Below are 13,294 nucleotides of genomic sequence, written 5' to 3'. Positions count from 1 at the left end.
GCAGGCGTTAATTTTTGAAAGTACAATGTGCGGCTTCGCTGCACATTTTGCTTTCTGGATCGCGCGGGAATAACTAATAGGGCGATCAACACACATTTGCATATTGCGGGCGATATTAGTTTTTTTTTTGTTTTTTTTTTGGGAGGGGGGGGGGGTTTGGCCGCGCGTTTTCGACACGCAATTACCCCTTACTGTATAAGGGGTAAAGCTAGCCAAACCCGGGCTAACAGTGCGCTCCACCGGAGGGCAGAGCACACTGTACTGTATCGGTCCGATTGTTTGTTTTTTTGACTGCAGCAGCACACTGAGGAAGGAAATATCCCTTGCTCTCAATACCTGAAAATTTTTGCATTCCAGTCACACTGAGCATGTCGTGGATTAGTGGGGTAGCCCAAATTTTCTTCACACACACACACACACACACACACACCCCAGGCAGGCTCCCATTCATATACACACATACACGTTCTCATTCACATAAAAATGTGTTTGTTTGGGCTGTGCATTGAAAGACCAACATATCTAAGGGGTTGATTTAAAGACCTATGCACAGTTCCCGGCGCTCGCACATGGACTTGACGATTTTATAACATGCTTGCGGCGGCGCGGGCATGTTATAAAATCCAGTTCCTGCGCGCCCATGCGTATCAGATTTTAATTTCCGCGTGCCAGGGTGAGTGGGCTCTTCTGCGTGCAGGGGAAGGGATTTTTGAAACCGTGCGCAAGTTCCCTACCCTCCTAACTTTTCCACTCTCCTCCCAGACCCTTAAACCCTCCATGCGTTTTCTAAATTTTTTTTTGTCTTTTTATTTACGTGCTCTTCGAGCACAGTTAAATTCCCGGGACAGGACAAATCCCGCCGGTACTTCTGCGCCTACCGGAGTTTACCCGCGCATGGCCCTTTTTAAAATCCGAGCTTAGGTGTTTTGAATAACGCAGGGCCGTCATAGAGAAGAAGTAGGAAAAAGAGCTCCTTCCCATCGCGATCCTCCTCTTTCTTTGGTCGCCGGTGGAATGGGTTCACAAGCCATCTCTGCTCGCCCCCCGGTGTGCTAGCATTGCCCATCCTGGGTCACATCCTCGGTCACCCGGATGTGCACAGCTTCCCCTCCCCCCCACTTCCGGCCTGCGGTGGGTGGTGCAGAGCCGCGGCAGCCCGGGTTGGCTGCGCGCTGCGATTCATTAAAAGGCGGTGGAAGCAGCAGCCGGCGTGGTGTTCTTCTCCCCGCTCTGGAGCGCGATGTCATTGTGTTGACGGAGTTCTGTCCCATTCTCCCCTCCCGCGTTCCAGAAGGCGAGAGTCGCTTGCCATGCCGCCCATGGGCATCCGGTTATCTCCGCTGGGCATCGGCGTCTTCTGCCTGCTGGGGCTGGGGGTGCTCTACCACCTGTACACGGGCTCCTTGAGCGGCAGGCTCGCCGCCTTCCTGCTGGGCGAGCGGGCCCCGGCCGCCCCTCTTGCGCCCCTCCCCCCTGTCGATCTGCGCGAGCTGCTCGCTGTCTCCCTGCTGGCGGCCGTCCGCGGCGGCGAGGAGGTCAAGAGGGTCCGCGAGAGCAACGCGCTGAACGAGAAGGCGAAGGGCAAGACCCGGGAAGGGGCCAAGGAGCTGATGACCCAGGGCGACGAGCAGTCCAACCGTAAGATGTACAACCTGATCCGCAGTGCCTTCCCCGAACTACAGGTGAGCGCACGTAACCTGTGCCGCCACAGTCATGGTAAGGTACCCCCCTCCCCCGGGCCTTGCGCTTCCACTCCGGTCCTGTCTCGGATCTTGCTAGTTTCGGGGGTCCAGGGCTATGGAAGCGTTTTATTCTCGTTGCTGCTGACTTCTGACTTGGATACCTTGCAATGGGGGCTTCAGTTTGGATATTTGTGCTACGTTGAGTAAGACTTAGAAGCCAGCTGTGCTCAAGCTTGCCTGTCATGTGGGCGCTTACTTACAGGAGAGGAGGAGGTGTGTCACCTTGCCACGCGTCAGCTAAACGGATTGATCTGGGCCTGGTTTTGTCCCCATTGCGTTGCATGGGGTTGTAATACAGATTCTTCCCTGAATTCTCAGAACTAGGACTCCATTCATGCAGTGGAGATGAGATCTGGACTGGCAGGCCGATGCAATACCTAGCGCACAGGTTAACCAGCAGTTGGATGCACGTTTTGGCTGTGTGTCCATAACCCTTTATGCAATAAGGGGATTAGCATGTCCAAAACCTGCATCCAAACCAGCAGGTAGCTAATGGCACTCATTACATGTAAATACCATGTTGATCATGCTATTAGCTGTTAACCCCCTTATTTAAAAAATAAATGTGCACCTGATGTGCACATTTTCACCCTCAAAAATTAACACTAGCCCTGGAGCTGGCATTGTCTTGAAGAGCCCCAAAAGTTAACTGAAAAACAGAATGTATTGCTTTTCTGTAGTTCCTCTGACTTAATATTGTTAAGTTGGAAGAACTGAAAAAAGGAGTAATGTAAAAAAATAAAAATAAAGTCTTGCTGGCAGTCAGGTTAGGAAAATGATGCACATATTAACAAGCATCCTTTTTCCTAATCTGTGGGTGTGCACAGGTTAGAAATCCAATGCTCATAAAATTGAGCGTCCATTTTCATAACCTGAGCACACAGCCACATCTCCTAGGAGCCTGATGCCATGGCATGCTAGGGATGCATGATTTATCCCTAGTGCGTCCTTTTTAGCACAGTGGCTCATTTGCCTGTTGTATCGAGCACCCAGGAGAGGTGATTGTGCATTAAAAAAAAAAAAAAGTGCGTCCAGTTTAGATGCACATTTTTAGTGCATAGGTATTGCATTGGCATGTGGGTGAAGTGTTAACACACTTGAAGGCTACCTCTTTCAGTTTTTGCTCTTTTTTTTTTGAATGACAGTATGAATGAAAACTAAGAGGATCATTTACTATGCTGTGAGATTTTATTGCAGGTGGAGCATTCCCTCAAATGTTTTTCCTTTCCCATTAAAAAATATTGTAGAAGTGCCCCTCAATGATATTTTTTGCAGAAAAACTCAGAGAAAATATTGCAGGAGCCTGTGAAAAAACATGCAATGAAGGCCCCCTTTTCACAGGGCTGCCATGGCTTAAAAAGGGCTTGCAGTAGCCCAAAATGAGCCTCCCACCTGCCCCATGGGGGTCTTGGAAGCCTGCAACCTCTCAAGGTGGTCCAGAGTGTGTTTAAAAAAAAAAATGGCAGGTGTTATGTGAAGTGGTGCGCAGCAATGCTGTCTCTTTTTCCACAAAAAGTCACCCCCCAGACACCTTTCCCTTATAATAAATCCCAGGTTTCTGGTTGCCTCACCCCCACATAACTTTTGAAGAAGTTCCTGGTTTCTAGTGGTACCTGGGGTACTGTTTTGGAAAATGGTATTAACCTGCCCAGAGCCTAGGGGGTGCTCCAGGCCCCACAATACTTCAGGGTCGTTTTTAAGAGTATGGGATGGGAGGATCCAGGAGCTCCACTAAACACCACTAGAAATGTGAAAACAGAATTCTGTACAGCAGCGGGTGCTAGTGGCGCAGCTTGAGGGCAGGCTGTAACGTTGATAGGCTGTTGAGGTTTGGTGTAGAGTAGACCTGAATCATGATGGACCCGGGGGGTTCCTGGACTTCATGCGAAAGGGGCGTGCCCCGGAGAGCATGTGCAAATCCCAAAGGCCTTTTGGTCTCCTCTGAAAAAGAATTGGTAAAAGGAACACTGACAAAAGGGGTTGCCCCTTCAGCCTATTGTGCCCGCAACTTTGGCAGGTGATACATTACAGGAGGACCTTGCAAGACTGGAAGATTTGGCATCCAAATGGCAGATGAAATTTAATGTGGACAAGTGCAAGGTGTTACATATAGGGAAAAATAACCCTTGCTGTAGTTACATGATGTTAGGTTCCATATTAGGAGCTACCACCCAGGAAAAAGATCTAGGCATCATAGTGGATAATACTTTAAAATTGTCGGCTCAGCGTGCTGCAGCAGTCAAAAAAAGCAAACAGAATGTTAGGAATTATTAGGAAGGGAATGGTTAATAGAACAGAAAATGTCATAATGCCTCTGTATCGCTCCATGGTGAGACTGCACCTTGAATACTATGTGCAATTCTGGTCACTGCATCTCAAAAAAAAAGATATAATTGCGATGGAGAAGGTGCAGAGAAGGGCAACCAAAATGATAAAGGGGGATTGAACAGCTCCCCTTTGAGAAAAGGCTGAAGAGGTTAGGGCTGTTCAGCTTGAAGAGATGGCTGAGGGGGGATATGATAGAGGACTTTAAGATCATGAGTGGTCTTGAATGAGTAGATGTGAATCGGTTATTTACACTTTCGAATAATAGAAGGACTAGGGGGCATTCCATGAAGTTAGCAAGTAGCACATTTAAGACTAATTGGAGAAAATTCTTTTTCACTCCATGCACAATAAAGCTCTGGAATTTGTTGCCAGAGGATGTGGTTAGTGCAGTTGGTGTAGCTGGGTTCAAAAAAGGTTTGTATAAGTTCTTGGAGAAGTCCATTAACAGCTATTAATCAAATTTACTTAGGGAATAGCCACTGCTATTAATTGCATCAGTGGCATGGGATTTATTTAACGAGTTTTATATACCGTCATTTGGAATCATCAAAATAACACCATCATAACAGTTTACAAAATATAAGGTTACAGGTATAAGGGGGTGTTAAACAAGGGTTTCAAGGTACAAACTGTTATTAAGCAAAGGGGATAACGTGTAAGGTTATAGTTCAGTTTTATGTATCACTTCTTATTTATAAAAACATAGATGTGATGAATTTCATTTATTCTTGAGGGTGGATTGGAGGGCGATGTAGTTGTGGTGTTCATTGGGTGAGTTGGTATGCTTTTTTTGAACAACCACGTTTTTAGATCCTTTTTGAATGTTTTTTGGTTTTCTTGAGTTCTTAGTCGGTAGGCATCTTCTTAGTGCTTGGGTAATTGCCAGGTTCTTGTGGCCTCTGTTGGAAACAGGATGCTGGGCTTGATGGACCCTTGGTCTGACCCAGCATGGCAATTTCTTATGTTCAACCTTTTTTTGTGTGACAATAGTAACATTAGGAATAGGCCAGAGTGTGGCTTTAAGGCTTATTGTCTCTTGTATGCCAGTGACCCCCCCTCTTGTTCTTGTATGTCAGTGGGAACATGTTGGTAACCCACATGGCTGTGGGGTAGGGGAGCTCGCCAAAACATCCAGCACGTTTGCAAACAGGAAGGCAGATAATGAAAATTGAAATAAAAAAAGAGAGGCCAGCTAATTGCAGGATGGGGTCAGAAATTGGTGTGAGGCTTAATGCAGGCTTTTGTTTTACTTTCATTTGCAGTGCTGAAACCTTTTTTTTTTTTTTTTTTTTGGAACTTCCAAGACCCTGTAAAGATAATGTGTAGTAACATTTGTGTATGCATTTTTTTTCTGTCTTCTTTTATTTTTTGTTTGAGTAAAAGATGTCTCGCACCCTCCCCATCCTTCCAAGTCTTTCCTCGCATCAATATGACGACAGCAGCTGCCTATCAATTTATGCTCGACAAAAAAGCACATCCTTGAGCTACTAAACATCGAAGCCTTTCGTCAAAAGCGATTGCAAAACAAGTCATTCTTAGCAGGGATTCTGGTTTTGTGGAATTCCCTCCCTCTGAGTTTAAAAGAGAGGTTTTGAAATTTCATAAGAACCTGAAAACTTGGCTTATGACAGTGGCTTTCAGCTATTAGAATTCATATGTTATTATGGAACTGGTGTACATAGCTCAAGATATTGGCAATTAGTGATTTAGGAGCTAATGATCATTGTTTTATTATTTTATTTATTTGATTTGTCTGTTTTAATTCTGTTGTAAATTTGCTTTGGAAGATTTGATCTGGAAGGTGATCAGTAAATAACTTTAAATAAAATGAATGTCATTTCTTAAGGTTTAGTTGTCCAACATTACAACATTAAGGATTAATGCAGGACAATGCCTTCCAAACACCGTTTTTCAGAATCGGAAGCTGATTCTCGAGAGAAGGGGGTGATTTCAGCAGTACACTTCTCTGGAACTTGCTAAGCTTAGCTTGAGGCATTGCATTCTCCTGCCGGTGCAGTCCTGACATTTAGTGAGGTTCTGGGTTTAATGGCTACCAATAATGTACCATTAACTAACAGTTATCTCTAAATACAAAAAATGGTGTTTTCAAACTTAAAGAATATAAAGATTTTTTATTGTTAAATATAATACATCAACACCTCCTCACAATGTTTTACATATACAATAGCATAAAAGAGACCCCCCCCCCCCCCCCCAAGTGCTATAACCCAACTAGGATCTAGTTTCGATGAATCCACTTTGTCGTCTTCAGGGGGATACCCCATTAAAACCAAATCACCCCCACATCTTCTATAAGACATACAATATCTGCAGTAAGTAAAGACATATAATACATTACATTTATCATATATACAACCAATTATTATTCTTTTTCAATACAAATAAGCAATGTTTTAATTAAACAATCCCTATTACAAAAATCTTTTATTAATATCAGCCAATGTAATAACCACATTCTATTTAGTGCTCTTTAATATATCCCTTATCTCTTTTTCACAACCAGACAATAAGTCTATGAAAATGAACCACTCTCCACACTATCGAAGAACTCCTAACAGCCACCAGCACCAATGTATTTCCACAATACGATGTTACAAATCCACTATTTTGCATAACTTCTGTATCATGTATATAACTACAAATCTGCCCAAGGACAAGTATAGATAAAATGAAACCATGTACAAATGCCGGTTACATTAAATCTCATAAATCCACCATAAAGTACATCAAACACTCACTTCTCTACATCCTTCTTCAGGCTATTATTCCACCATTATATTTGCAACAAGCTTACACAAAATGCCACAATCTTAAACACACAAAACCCTAATTCACCACATACTTGATTCACAAGCATCAAGAACGTTCTACAAAATAAAAATATCATATATTGAACCTCCCAATTCATGTAAGCATATAACATATATTTATAAACGCGAAGAACAATATACTTCTAAAGAAACTTACCAAATTTGGCTCATAACCTTCAACTTAAGTTCCCAATGGCCAACTTACTCAACCACACCTAGTTTCGGCGTACGTACGCATATGCACGTCTATTTCAACAAAGTCCATACCACGTATTTCCCGGACTTCCTTGTTTAATTAAAACATTGTTTATTTGTATTGAAAAATAATAATTGGTTGTATATATGATAAATGTAATGTATTATGTGTTTTACTTATTCTCAACCTTTTTTCTGTCGGGACACACCTGACAGATGGTTCTCACATGCATGACACACTGAACCCATGATCGTCACGGGGCTAGAACGGTGAGTGTAATACTAATGAACAAGAAAAGAACTTCTACACACAGTTAAGTCACCAAATAACATATATGATAACTTTATTATTTTTTCTCATAACTAAGTATTTAAGGAAATACAGTATATCACATGTATGGATATTCTATTAATCATATAAATGGAATTTCCATTCCACGTTCTATTTAGCTTATATTATTTAAAACATGTAACCGAAAAATTTATTGGCACCTACTAGATAATTTATAAACCAAACTTATTTATGTGCCTATTTGTAAACCGTTGTGATGGTACATCACTTAATGACGGTATAGAAACATTTTTTTAAATAAAATAAATATATGTAAAAGTACAGCTTGCATCCACGGGAACCCCCCCCCCCTCCCCCGATCCACAATAATGGATGTAAAGCAGAATTACGACATTTCCCATGCAACTCACCCTACAAAAAAGATGATCTGGTGTCATCTCAGTAACAGCAACTCAAACTCCTTCTACTACCAGGCTCAATAGCCCTACTTATGAAAAGACAGCAGTTTACCAACAATGCATGTCCTCTTGAGAAAACACAACAAATAAGACTAATACAAACACTTACATGCTAGTAAAATATTTCATCTCGGTAACAGACACAGAACCGACCTAACATACTCCCAGGATCTGCAGTTATGTACATAAACTAATCCGCACACAGTTACGTCTGTATTATGGAATGCACTCAACCTTAACAATCCTATCTATGAAAAGGCAACACTACAAATATTAAATCAGGCCCTAAACATCAATACACATCCTATTAGGAAAACAGAACTAGCAAGCAGCTATAGATCCCCAGACAGAAATAATTGTAAAACTATACTAATAAGCAGAATAAATGTTTCAAAACGGCTATGAACAGAATAACATATAACAATTAAAAACTCATAAAAACTATTAAAAATTCTCCAACACAAATAAAATATTTCAAAAAAGCAGTCACATCACATAATATTAAATAATTAAAATGGCAGTCAATCAAGAAAGATAAACTTAAAAAGCCACCTTTACCTACCCCCTCCAGCAGCTCTCCTACTCCTCTCTTCCATGCAGGCCGTAGCACATACGAGAAGCAGCAGTAATGGCTAAGCTCTATACTTATGGTCCTCTTCCTTAGGACCCATGACCAGTTTCGTTCTCGCTCTCTCACAACCAGTCACACCCCCATGACCAGTTTCTCTCTCTCGCACACCAATCATCTCCCAACCAGTCTTTGACACACACACACACACACACACACACACACACACACACACACACACACACACCAGTCACCTTCCTGAACAGGTTCTCTCATGCCTTACATATACAGGCTTCTCACACACCCAGGTTTCTCACTCTCTCCACATGCACAGGCTTCATTCCCATAATCACTTTCTCTCTCTTACACACACATGCACTAGTCTCTCTCTCTCATTCTCATGCTCACTCTCCCCACATGCACAGGCTTCTCATTCCCTTAATCACTTTCTTTCACATACACCCCAGTCTCTCTCTCTCACACACCGTCATCTTACCAATCAGTCTCTCTCTCATGCATGCACACACACACAGGCTTCCCACTCCCATGCTCTCTATCACATATACAGGCTTCTCAGTCCCATGCTTTCTTTCACACACACCCCCACAACACCAGGCTTCTTACTCCCATGCTTTCTCACATCCATTCTCATTCACTCACCTACGCACGCACACACACACCAGTCACCTCCCTGACCAGTCACTTTTTTATTGTCTCTCACATATACACACATCACCTCTCTGATCAGTTTCTCTCAATCACACACACACTCTCACTTATAGGCTTGCTGTCTTCTCTCTCACTTCCTCACCACCACCCACCCCCGAGCACAAATGGTAGCTGCAGCAGCCGCCTCCTCCAGCCCCTGCAGGGCAAGAAAGAAGAATCCCATCGGCCGCGGGAAGCTTATACTGCTGTCTCATTTGCCAATTGCCGGCTACTTCGATTGCTCCGGGCCACGCTACTGCTCGGGGGCCGATACTGCTGCCACCGCTACTTTTCCACGCAGCACGGCTCTCTTTCCTTCCCGCGCACTGCATATTACTTCCTGTTCCGGGGCAGGCGCTGGAAGAAGAAAAGGCCACCCGCGGGTGCCACAGCTTCCTCTAACAACGCTGCCGTTCCCATTGGGCTTGAACGTGGTGTTAGCCCGGCGGCAATGGCAGCAGGGAAGGGAGAGCAGCGGGAGAGACCGGGAGCACGCGACACACTGGTTGAGAAGTGCTGAAGATGTGGGGGTGATTTGGTTTTAATGGGGTATCCCCCTGAAGAAGACTAAGTGGATTCATTGAAACTAGGTCCTAGTTGGGTGTTAGCACTTTGGTGGGGTGGGGTGGGGGTTCTATTTTATTCTATTGTATATGTAAAATATTATGAGGAGGTGTTTATGTATTGTATTTTAACAATAAAAAATCTTTATATTCTTTAATTTGAAAACCTCATTTTTTGTATTTAAAGATACCAATAGTGTATCCCGGTGGGTAGTGCAAATATGTGGAAGCCTGGTTTTATTCCCTACTTGTACTTCATTTCTTAGAAAACAGTGGTGCCTCTTGCTCTTGGCAGTACAGTTTGCCCTGAGTAGGAGGATGGTGACTGAGCTGAATCCCCTGAACTTTTTTTTTTTTTTTCTGAAGAAGGTTTTGTATGAAGGAAATAAAATGTAGTTTCTTAGCATCCAGTCCGATTAATCCAGAGCAAGTGGGTTTATGCTCCCCTACCAGCAGATGGAGATAGAGTAAACAGATGTCACAGTATATAACCCCTTTTAGTCACATCAGCCTGCCAGTATTCTCTGTCTCTAGCAGATGGTGGACATGCATCTCTCCACTGGGGATTGCTTTAATTTGAGAAAGGGATAAAAACAATTTGCCTCACTCTCTTGCGGAGATACTATAAGATTCCTCACCCAGTTGAGAATTCCTAAAGTGATTTCTGAGGTCCCTCAGAGGTGTGCCTCGGTCCGGTAGCTGGTTTTTCAGCTGGCGTGGACTTAGCTGCTTAAGCAGCTGAAAGGCAGCAGGTGCAGGAAGCCGACCACGACAGTGACGGAAAATAATTTTTCCCCCCACAGCCGGAAACTGTCGCTGTACTTAGCCAGATAAGGCTGAGCTCTGGTAAGTGTTTTTAATTAAAAAAAAAAAAAATTGTTGCAGAGACGGTGAAGGAGAGTTCTGTTAGGGCTTCTTTCTTCCTGGTCTCTGTCCTCTATGTGCCGTTCTGCCGTTTGGCCCACTTCGTGGGAGATCGAGGGACATGGTCAGCCTGGCAGGTTGAGCAGGCACCGTTGACTAGACCCCGCGCTGAGGTTTCTTGGTTGCACGTCGCGAGGTAGGCCTCAAAGGATTTTTGCATGCTTCTTAGGCTGCCTGCTACAGGATTGTCAGTTTGGCATGTGCGTCTAGCTGTGTCCAGTTTTCTGGATACCTAGTCAGGCTTTGTGTGTCCAGGCTTATGCTTCCTTGTGCATCCAAGTTAAACGTTTTTTTGTGTGTCTGTCCTTTGAGCGGCGCTTACTCTACAGGCGCCTAGGTATGCGACGCCTAGCATTGACGCCCACGTTCTGGGTGCCCAATTGTCAAGATGTCCACATATCAGACGCCCAAGTGTTGGACGCCTAGAAGTTTTGGATGTTTAACAAAAAAAACCAAAACCAAAACCTAGCTAGACACGGTATTGGCCATAATGGCACCTATTCCTAAGAAGCCTAAGCATTTTTCCTTTTGCACTCTGTCAAATTAAGGCATCTCAGCAAGGAGTGCCCGCTAATTTGTGCCAGCACTGTTTGGAGGCTCAGGGCGTTTTTTCTTCCTCTGATTTCATTAAGCATGGTTCTTCCCAGCCAGCTGTGGGTTTGGGTAAAGGCAGTTAAGATGGAGCGCCTGACCTTGGGGATGGTAGTTGTGTGTGTGCCCCAGGGGTCTCCTGGCTTGGATACTTCTATATTTTGCTTTTTACAAGGGTTGCCATCCCTTTTTCAGGCACAGTCCTCAACTCTGTCCACTGCTCTACAGGAGAGGAGCAGGTAGGGACCTTGTCTGGACCTTTTCTTGAGTGCAGGAGTGCTCCTAGAGAGATAGCAGATCCTCCTGATAGGGATCCGGATGGCACGGATGATGACACTGCTTCTGCATCTCGAGGATGGTGAAATTCCTCAGTCTAGAACCGTATAGAACTATGTTACGGTTCTTTCACAGAAATGGACTGGCAGCTCTGATCTCTCAGACCTTGGACATGCTTATGGTCCCTCGTGTCTGAGCTGAAGAGAGATCCTGTATCCTTTTGATCCAGTGGTAAGAGGGCACTTATGTTTCCGATGGTAGATGCACTTGTGATTGCAGTCTACAAGTGGACCACTATTCCTCTGGAAGGAGGAGTGCTCTTGAAGGATGCTCATGCTGGAAAGATTGAGACTCCTTAAACAGGCATTTGAAGCAGTGGAAATGTCCTTGCAGATCACTTCTTGTTCCCTCATGGCTCGCTTTTGTTTGTTTCTCTCCCAGGAGGTTGATGACTATGGGGTGAATTCCAGGGCAGTTATGGAACCAGCCGCAGCATTCTTGGCTGATTCGGGCTGTGAGTTGGTCCGTATCTCTGCCAGAGGGATTATGTTGAAAGTAGAGACCAGGCACCAGTTATGGTTGAGAAGTTGGTCTGCCAATACGACTTCCAAGGCTAACCATCAAGTTGCCCTTTAACGGCTTCTTTTTATTTGAGAGCGAGTTGGAGAAACTGGCCAGTAAGTGGGGCAAATCACTGGGTTAAATGTGCTGGACGATAAGCAGATGCAGCACTCCTTTAATATGAGGGGTCATGCTAGAGGGTCCAGGCGTTTTCGATCCTATAGAGGAGCGACCTTTTAGAGGACTCTGTCCTTTTGTCCCAGACAGCCCAGAAGAGGGGGAGGAGGGAAGTGGTACTGTGGGCATGGGTGCATATGCGTCCTCTACAGCGCTCCCTGCTGTCTCGGTGCATAGTCAATTCGGCTTTTCCTGCTGGGCAGAACATCTGAGGTAGGGAGTTTCCCTAATCCCTCCGGGCTGGTACTGACAACCGATGCGAGTCTTCTTGGTTGGGGAGCTACATCAGTCTTCAGGGAGGTACCAAGGGTCAAGAGTCCTTGGGGATCTATGCCCTAATGCAGGAGTGGTCGAAAGACAAGTTGCTGTATACCTTTCCTCCATGGCCCATGTTGGCAGATTGATTTGAAGGATCGAGCGCCACAGAGGGATGGTGCTTTTGGTCACTTCGGATTGGCTCAGGAGACCGTGGTATGCAGATCTGCAGAGGCTTCTGGTGGACTTGCCTCTTCGACTTCCAGCACACAGGGACCTGTTCTTCATGAAGATCTGAATCACTCTTTTATCTTATGGGTTGGCCCTTGAAAGGGCTCGCTTGCTGAAATGTGGCTATTCCGCAGCAGTGATTTCCATCTTACTAAGAGCAAGAAAGTTCTCCTCTTCTTTGGCATGTGTGCAGGTTTGGTGAGTGTTGGAGGCCTGGTGTGTGGATCAAGGTACTTTTCTTTCCTTGGTCGAAATTCCGCTCATTTTGGAATTTTTGCAGGATGGCTTGGCTTTCAATTCCTTAAAGGTACAGGTAGCAGCGCTCACCTATTTTAGGGGTCAGGTGAATGGTGGATCCTGGTCTGCTCATCTTGATATGGCCTGTTTTCTGAGAGGCGTGGAACATGTTCAGCCTCCCTTGCGATTTCTGATGCTCTTGTTGGTCTTAATTTGGTATTGGACTTCTTAGCAGACCCTATGTTTAGGCCACTATGTACTCTCTCCTTGTGATTGTTGTCATTGAAGATGGTATTTCTTGTGGCAATTGTTCTGTGCGTAGGGATTCTGAACTGCAGGCCCTGTCTTGCCAGTAAC

General features: G+C 44.6%; 1 protein-coding gene across 1 annotated transcript in view; it reads left to right on the top strand.

Moving 5' to 3' along the window:
- Nucleotides 1-1,099: 1,099 nt before the first annotated feature.
- IMPAD1 (inositol monophosphatase domain containing 1) overlaps nt 1,100-13,294 on the top strand; it is an 83,198-nt gene continuing 71,003 nt past the window's right edge. Inside the window, exon 1 of the mRNA XM_029591316.1 lies at nt 1,100-1,682. Coding sequence (XP_029447176.1) covers nt 1,311-1,682 — 372 coding nt within the window. The 5' untranslated portion in view covers nt 1,100-1,310. The remainder of the gene's footprint in view (nt 1,683-13,294) is intronic.

Source organism: Rhinatrema bivittatum, chromosome 2, assembly GCF_901001135.1.
Source record: "Rhinatrema bivittatum chromosome 2, aRhiBiv1.1, whole genome shotgun sequence".
In the NCBI taxonomy this organism is placed as follows: domain Eukaryota; kingdom Metazoa; phylum Chordata; class Amphibia; order Gymnophiona; family Rhinatrematidae; genus Rhinatrema; species Rhinatrema bivittatum.
Note: the sequence above shows the minus strand (reverse complement) of the source record. Positions and strands in the feature narration are given on the sequence as shown.